General features: G+C 36.2%; 1 protein-coding gene across 1 annotated transcript; it reads right to left on the bottom strand.

Annotated features, from left to right (window-relative positions):
• Positions 1 to 457: 457 nt before the first annotated feature.
• On the bottom strand, positions 458 to 8,049 carry RGS13 (regulator of G protein signaling 13). The gene is made up of 6 exons (XM_042805834.1): positions 7,993 to 8,049; positions 7,556 to 7,614; positions 7,128 to 7,196; positions 4,428 to 4,489; positions 2,946 to 3,112; positions 458 to 655 (listed from the first exon to the last, which is right to left on the bottom strand). Exons 1-6 carry the CDS (start codon positions 8,047 to 8,049, stop codon positions 458 to 460), a joined length of 612 nt encoding a protein of 203 aa, XP_042661768.1.
• Between the last annotated feature and the right edge of the window lie 340 nt (positions 8,050 to 8,389).

Below are 8,389 nucleotides of genomic sequence, written 5' to 3'. Positions count from 1 at the left end.
AGAATATAAGAATAAAACAACAAAAAAGTAAATGCAGCAATACTTTTTTTTTTTTTTTCGTTCTGTATTATGTATAGCCAAATAAACATTTATTTCCTAGCAGCAAACCTGTTCTTTTTATTTCACATTTCAAAATATTTTCAGTATTCTTGTTTTATTAGAGTTGTCAAATATCAATAAAAGACTAGAACCTTAGGCTATCATTTTTGGTGGAAACTTTTTTATACTTAATTTTCACTAGTTTTTAGGGTTTTACTGAGTGGAGAGGAAAACAAAACCATAATTCTTCCATGGGACAAGAAAGGGAAGGGGGAAGATAGTGTATCAATTCTAACATTAACAGAACAGTTGAGCAGATTATTTTTAATATTTGTCTACCGCTTGATTCTTCCTGTCTACTTTAAATCTTCAACACTTGCATGCAGAAGAAACCATTCTAAATTTTCAACCTTTCTCTTTAATTTACCATTGGATTATTGCCATTAGGTTGAAGGCTGTATTTGAGTTTTTGATAGAACTTTGATTCAAGAAATCGTGGATAAGAATCTCTTTCCATGTGCATGTAAATTATTCTCTGTGCTTCATCAAAACAGGACTGTGTTGGCTTTTGAATATTCCTTATAATCGCTTTCCTTGTAGGACTGTCAATGTTAATCTGAAACAGAAAACAACTTTACTAGAGTGTCACTGAATATATGCAAAAGAAAGTTAAGGAAGTTTGAATTTAGGGCACCTGAACTGAAGGCCTCTTATTTATATCTTTTTATATACCCTCTAATCTAAAATCAGCACCTAATCAAAAACATTGCTTCTAGCAGAGTTGATTTCTCCTTATAATGCCAGAAAGCGCCATCTTAATAGTTGACCCATTTTCTTCTCTTTTGGTGTTTGATTTAGTAAGAGGTAAGTTGGTGGCTGGATGGGGAGCTTGCTCCCTTGGGGACAAGAAGCCTGGAACACTGGGAGCTGTTTTGAATATCCCAGTCTGCCCCACGTCCTTAATGGAAAAGCCAGTTTAATTCTGACTATTGTCATCAGTGGAGGTCAAGAGTAGCAGTAAAGTCTCTATTGCTGAGCCCATATGTAGAATATAGGCCCAAAACTTCACACCTTAGGGAGGTTAACTGGTATATGTCTGATTTGCTTGCTACTTCTAGAAAGAATAAGAACGTATGTATGATTTAGGCAGAGGAAGAAGTCCTGTGGACGTGGTTTATATGGAGTGGCTGCAGTGGAAGGAGTAGCTGAAAGGTGCTGACATCCAAGCCCCCTTTCTTTTGCTAAGAATTGTTCGCAGAGCTAGGATTAGATCCTTGAAGAGGAAGCCTGACTTGATTTTGAATGAATCCAAGTGGGTGGAGGTGCACAGTACTGGTGAAAACCAATTGCTAAAATTATTACAATCTCTGAGATAAAATAAAATAAAACTGAGCCCATATGTCAATCGTGTTTAGGAAAAGTTTTGATTCCTAGAGTTCTTCTGCTGCAATCCAGGGTTTGTAGCAGATAAATTGAAGCTCTGTGGGTGTGTAAGAGTAGAAAGGTGATAGGAAAATATACCAGATAAAATGTGAACTTCTGATAATCCATTAGCTCATGATGAATTACATTGCTTTTTTTCATCTTGACTCTGCCCGTTAGTGTTGAGAGGAGAACTCTAAAGATGTGAAGTTAGCACTGATGTCTTTCAGAGGTTAGGATCTAGAGGAGTCATTTGAGTCACACCTTATTTTTAATGCTGCTGAAATTTGAATATAAACAGTGTTTAAAATCCTCATGAACACCTACCTTTGTGATGTTCATGTGTTAATAGTGAGTATCAAGAAAATGTGAAATCAGTGTGTCCTGAAGACCTAGAAACCAGACAGCCAGTAGCAAGATTCAAATACATACTATTTTAGAAAAAAAATCACACAGCTTATTTTTGACTGTCCTGATTTAAGCCTTTGCTTTTGATTAATGAATCTGTAGTTGGCAATTCTGACATTTCTCTTTTGGAAATACAGATGTTTTGCTGAGTTTCCTATAGCTGCACATGCTAAAAATAAAATAAATCAGAAAAAGACAGAAAAATGCATTGTCTTGCCAGCTGGCATTTAAACCCAACAGAGGGAACTTTCAAATTTCCTCAAGTTTTGGGTTAGTGGGAGTGGTTTAGTCATTTAATGCAGAAACTGCTCTCAGCCAACATTTGAGAATCCAGCTGAGTTGGTTTTATTTTTATGCATAAACCAGAAAATAATCTAGCCTGATTTTTCAGTTATGTCAGTCTGCCAGAGGCAGTGACAGTAAAAGAGGATATTAGCTTATTTTTGCAAGGAGAGTAATAAATAGGAATAGTTAAAGGTCATAGAGCATGACTGATCAAGCAGGAATGACTTTTTTGTATAGGCACTTGTCAGAAAAAAAAAAAAAAATCACTCTTTAACATTTTACATACAAATCTTCTCTGTTTTCCCTAAATCTTGTGCTTCTGGAAGCATACAATAATTAATCTGTCTTGGAACTTTTATTTTAGCCCATTTTAGAAAGGGGACAGCACCAGGTAGAGGTTTTACTTTGTTCATTTTTATTTATTCTTCAAAGACCAGAGTAATAGATACATGTAGCAATGGCATAATCCAAAATCCATTGAAGTGGTATCAATGGCTCCTGGATTAGATGCTAAAGAGAACAGATCAGATCCAACAACTTGATTCTTAATCTAGTTGTGCATTTTGCTTGTATTCTTGGTGGATATAGTTGAAAGATTTACCTATAGACAAGATGTGAAGGCACATATTAAAATTCTGGGTGCAAATGAGTAGGGGAAGGATGAAGAGCAACAGTTTTCACTTCCCTTAATCCAAGACGTGCTAGGCACTTGTTGGGACTTTTTATAAACTACATTACACATCAAGCATTCATATTAGAGGAAATAACAAGCTCACGTTATTGTACGTCACCTCATTGGGAGCCTGGAGTTGAATGTAACGTGTGAAAAGTTTCATGGCCACGGAAACCCTTTTCCTCTGCGATGTGATCTTCTTATAGGCTTCACAAGCAAGCCAAAATTCTATGTTTTCATCACTATGCTCTGTCTTCAAGTAAGTCTTGTAGATCATAGGCCCATCTGTAAACATTTCAGAAGTCAAATTTATATACCATGTATATATACATTACCTTTAGAGTCCTGTGAAGGTAATAGGGATGTTACAATGTAATATAATTCTTGATTGTACACCTATAAATATTATTATTAGGTCATGTCAAAGTAGGGAGTTAAACACACTAACTCACCCCAGAGCCCTACACTTTAACATTGCATTTTCCTGCACGTGCAGAGCTGCCTTTAATCTCAGTGGAATTTCACTATGCAGGGACAGAGCACTGAAAACTTTGTTCTTCCTGGTCTCTGTGAATGCTATCACACATATCAAAAGATGAGTATTTTTAAATTCCAGATCTAGTTTTGTACAGAAGATAACTAAGTATTATCAAATAATGAAATGAGTAAAAAAATAAGACCTTCTTTTCTTGTTGTAAGAATTTGGGGGAAAAGCAATTATTAAAAAAAAAAAAAGGAAATATATTTTTTTTTTCCTTGCCACTGTAAAGTAAAGCAGTTAAAAGAACACTCTCTTCAGCAGATAAGGGGTTCTGTACCTGAGGATGTCTTTGCAACACCTGGAAGTGGAGTTTGACAGTAGCGATCAGTGGGATTTTTGCAAAGATTAAATTTCTCAGGCTGTCTTAGTGATGTCATTAGACTTGTTTTGTATGGGATCAAGTGATAGAATTGCTTAAATTCCTCTAGCCAGGAGAACATCTATGAGGCTTCACTCAGTGCTAGCACTTGAGCAGGAATGGTGCTTGCAGCTGTGTGATGTATTTTCAGAATAAATCCTAAAATAGGCAGACACTTAGCCTACTTTTTATAAAGAGCTGCAAATTCATTGTCTTTAGAGTTTCTGGCTTTCTTGTGAGTACACCTTTACATTTCCCCATGTCATTAAGCATTTAAATTAATTCAAAACCAACATAGTGCCATCTAAGTGCAGTGAATGAGGTATTTTAAGAATGGTAGTATCTGAGTACTGCTGGAAGCTCCAAGCATTTTATTTAAAGCAAGCTTTCCTGCTGGTGCAGCACCCTGGGCTTTCACTTTTCCAAAGATATTGAGCACTGCTTGTCTGGCAGTAATGGTGATTGTATGCATGTCTGCTGCTTGTGCTGTAGTTTTCTGTTGTGCATTTTCTTCCTGTGCTTTCCCTGCAAACTGCACGCTATATTTATTTTCAGTATGATACATGCTAAGCATGTCACACAGAGTTCTTTTTCATTAGTTGCATATAAGAGAGCCCATGTTATATTACATGACTTATTGGTTTTGATTTGTGGGAACTTTTTCAGTAATCCATCTGGGTTACAAGCATACAATTACTTACATTTACTTGTTATCAGCTTTTCAAAAGACTGGGACCATTGTAGCACTTCCTCCAAAGACACTCTTTAGAAAAAAGGAGATTATTGTAGGATTATCTATGGTTCAAAGTGTAAAAAATTTAAATTACATTATTGAAAATCTGTCCCCTAATTTAAAAAATATCTGTATGAAACTTATATTTTTAAAAGGTTCTTCTGTGTGTCCTGGGTCTTGTGTCTACTGTGCTGAAGCAAATATTCTTCTTGCTGTAACAAATACAGTTCCAACTCAAGGTGCTTCCATGTAATTAATTTGGAAATGGCACTCATTTAATTTGTGTTTAGAGGAAGCACAAAGGAAGCACTAGTTTTCTAGATAGCAACCTCTTTGGGACAGGAATCATTATATAGTCTGCTTATGAAATGTTGGTGTTTGTATTTAGTAGCAAAGTCTTTAAGGGCTCAAGATCTTATTGTGGTATTTAAAGGCCTTTAACATCTAAGTTGACTTATCAGCTGAGAGCTGAATATAAAATCTGAACATAAGGTAATTAATGAAATGTTAACACAATCTTAGCTGTAAGGGGCTTCTATCTCTCTCTAGTTGTTTACAATGCAGTATGACACTTCATTACTAATTTAGACAGTCCTTAGAGATGACTAAAATTGGATTTCTTTCTTTCACTTTTGCCATTCTTAAGCAATAATTTCATAAGCTCGTAGGAGTCTCCTGCTTGATTCTGGGAAAAAGTATGGAGTAGTGAGGTGAGAGACTAAACAATTTAAGGAAAAACAAATGTTTAAGGGCAAATAACTCCATTTAAGTGCATGTAGCTCCATTTACACCAACTGATCTTTAAGTATTGCAGTTATAGAACATCAATGCTGGTAACTTGGAAAAAATGCTTACGCTTATATTAGTAGAAGAAAACACAAGGGATGCATTCCAGTGGGTGCTTTCATTATGCATCAGCCTAACCTGAGAGAATATCCCTTCTCATTGAGAATTTTCTTTTAATGTGAGCTACAATTTTGACAACAGCTACTTAGAACTGAAGAACTTTTTTTATTTAAATTAAAGGCAGGATTGGCTTTGGTATGAGTTCTGCATGATGCTTCATAGTTTTCTGCTGCACAACAGCCATTAGTAGCTCTGTAGCTTTTTAAATTGGTGATCATCCATTTATTTTTATTTTCATATAATTTTCTCTTTCTTTGAAAGAGTACATGCTGTGACTCATTGATTATTCTGTCATGCTTTCCCATTCAGTCTGAACTGATTAGAAGAATATATAGTAATAGAAATGCTACCACTATCAAATTGTGGTGTCAATAACTTTCTAGCAACTCTTGCCAGTAAAAGATTATTTTCTTTTCCTTCTTATGAGCTACTGGCCTCCTCTCTCTATAAACTCATGAAGCATGTGGTTATGTGGAGTGAGAATCTCCAGTCCTTCGAATGCTTTTTTTTTTTTTTTTTTTTTCCTTAAGAGCTGCTTCTGAGTCATATTCACTGTTACTGACGCAGATAATTTTTCACCTCTGTCAGCAATAGCACTTGTATATAGAACAAGTGACAATCTTGTCTGTCTCACTGAACATCATCAGTAGGGCCATCTTATTTCCATTTCTGATTATTTGTCTTTAGCATGAGTCTGTGAAGCGTGAAGCAGAAAGAACGCTGCATGATGGGACAGCTGACACAGAGGAAAATCTTTTTACCATTTTACTTTCCTTTTAAAATCAGGAAAATATGAAAAGCAGCAAGGGAAATGTGAACATGGGTTATTAGGATCTGTATTATTGCAACTTTCATAGCTGCTGTGCTGACAGGAAACTTCTTGCTGTACTTATTTGAAATGTGATTGAATTTGCTGAAGAACATATATTACACTGAAAAAAAAAAAATATTCTTCAAGAATAACTAAGGCTTTATAGCTGGGAGTCCAAAGTTTAAATTGGAAAACGCTGTTGTAGTGTCTTGGGGGAGCTATTGTTCACTTACTGTACTATCTCCAGAGTGAGGGACTTCCCTGGACAATGCTGTATAGGAGAGGAGTTCTTGTTCAGGGGTCTCTTTTGGAAATGCTGTTGGGATTTCTGTCACTTAACCTCACCCAAATGGCAGTTTCAGGAGTCATCAGACACACCTCAGTATTGCTGTGGAGGACATTTTCTTCTCTAATCAATAAATCAAAACCATGTATGATCTGATACCAGTTGGCAGGCATGTTGGATGGAAGCATTTCACCACCCTAATGTGACATGCTGACCAAAGTTCTAGCTATGGTTGGCCTTCACTAAGGTTGGTGGCAGATGAGGACTTGCAGGAGGCTCTTGGCCATGTCTCTTATCCACCACGTGTATTCAACTTTTGTCAACAGTCTGAAGTCTTTCAAAGCATTGACCCAAAATATTGGGCTTACAAATTCTTCACAGGCCCACATCTGGACTTAATCCAGGCATTAGTTTAAGTCTATGCCTATTTAATATAAAAGAAGTTATACCCTCCTTACACTAGAGAAAAGTTAGTTTACACTTCATGTACTTTAAAGGAATTGGCTATATGAAGACAGTCAGCTGGGGCAGCTGTGAAGTTGTTGCATGCTTCTGCATGATCTGAAGCTTGAAAAAAAACTTCCACTGTGAATTTTAAGATTTTTGTCTCTCCTACCCAGGCAGCTGCATGTACTTCAGAATGTAAGAATCTTATCGTTACTTACTTAGAACTGATCCCATTTTCTTCTGCTCTGAATATCTTGCAAAGCCAGCAAGTATTTGAACTCATTCTCCTAAACATAGAAAATATGTAAGTTTTAAACCTGCTGTGCTCAGTTCTGGCTGTCTTAAATTCCACTTACAATTCTGCCTCCATGTAGCAGTGCTATCAGTTCTAGCAGTATTCTTATTTTATGCATGTAATCTTTATCTATGAGTCAAGGCTGATGTATTAAAACAAAATAATTTTTGTAACATGCAAGAACTTTAAAAAAAAAAAAATCAAGCATTCCAGTGGATATGTCTTAGGAAAAATAGAAGTGCTAATAATTCTCCCTATTTTCTTCTCCAATTGTGAAAAGAGATTACAAGTTTGATCCTGACCCAAGGCCAAAGGAAACCAGGAATCTTTTCCCTGAAAGTTCAGGGTGACCCAGATCCAGGATCAGAGCTCAACGTAAACTGGACAATGCTGAGTAACTTGTTAAGTGTCTGAGATTAACATTGATATTTGTCCAGCAAACATCTCAAAGTCAGTAAAAATTGGTATTACACTTGCTTTTTTATAGATACAATATCCATAAGGGTGGAATTTTTTTAGGAATAAGACAGTCAAGAATATGCTCGTCTGAAAAAACAAAACAAATCTTGTGACCTGAAGTACATTTATTTCTTCTCCTTTGGCTTTCAAGAGATGCCAAATTCTTTGCAAAGTTTGCATGGTACAGTGGGTAAGTTTGTATATATCTTCCTGAAAACAAAACAATAGTTTTATACATTATTTATTTAAACTCACAGTTTTGTTCAGGTTTGGGTTTGACTGGCACATACTACTCCTACAACATTTTTTTTTTTCAAACTGAAACATACAATAAAACACAGAACAAGGCTGTATCTCCCAGCATCCTGAACCTGTAGAATGATCATATTTACCTTTAGTGATATTTTACTTGTTTCCCTGACATCTGTATGTTCAATTTTGCATTCTAAGAGTGTCTTACCCAGTAGATTTCTGACAGGACATTGACACTTCACAACTCTACCTGACTGCCACACCGCAACTCCTGCTGCTCACGCTCTCGCTCCCTGCAGCCTTGCAGGGTTGACAGTGGCCATTGCCTGTTTCCTATTTTTGTGGCACACTCTGAACTACACACTCTCCTTGGTTTCTGTGTGACTTTCTCTACACTCACCTACTCATTCCACTAGTATTTACTCATCTCACCCTCTGATTAAAAGCAATCTTTTAAAACTACATGATGTTCCA

Source organism: Tyto alba, unplaced genomic scaffold, assembly GCF_018691265.1.
Source record: "Tyto alba isolate M040663 unplaced genomic scaffold, T.alba_DEE_v4.0 Super-Scaffold_1000006, whole genome shotgun sequence".
Classification (NCBI taxonomy): domain Eukaryota; kingdom Metazoa; phylum Chordata; class Aves; order Strigiformes; family Tytonidae; genus Tyto; species Tyto alba.
Note: the sequence above shows the minus strand (reverse complement) of the source record. Positions and strands in the feature narration are given on the sequence as shown.

Excerpts from the sequence above, each read along its gene's own strand:
- RGS13 (XM_042805834.1), bottom strand. The coding sequence starts at position 8,049 with ATGATCATTCTACAGGTTCAGGATGCTGGGAGATACAGCCTTGTTCTG. Across the intron at positions 3,113-4,427 it reads AAAGCTGATAACAAGTAAAT|ATGGGCCTATGATCTACAAG; the intron begins GTAAGTAATTGT and ends AAATGTTTACAG. Across the intron at positions 656-2,945 it reads AACTCCAGGCTCCCAATGAG|ATTAACATTGACAGTCCTAC; the intron begins GTGACGTACAAT and ends TTTCTGTTTCAG.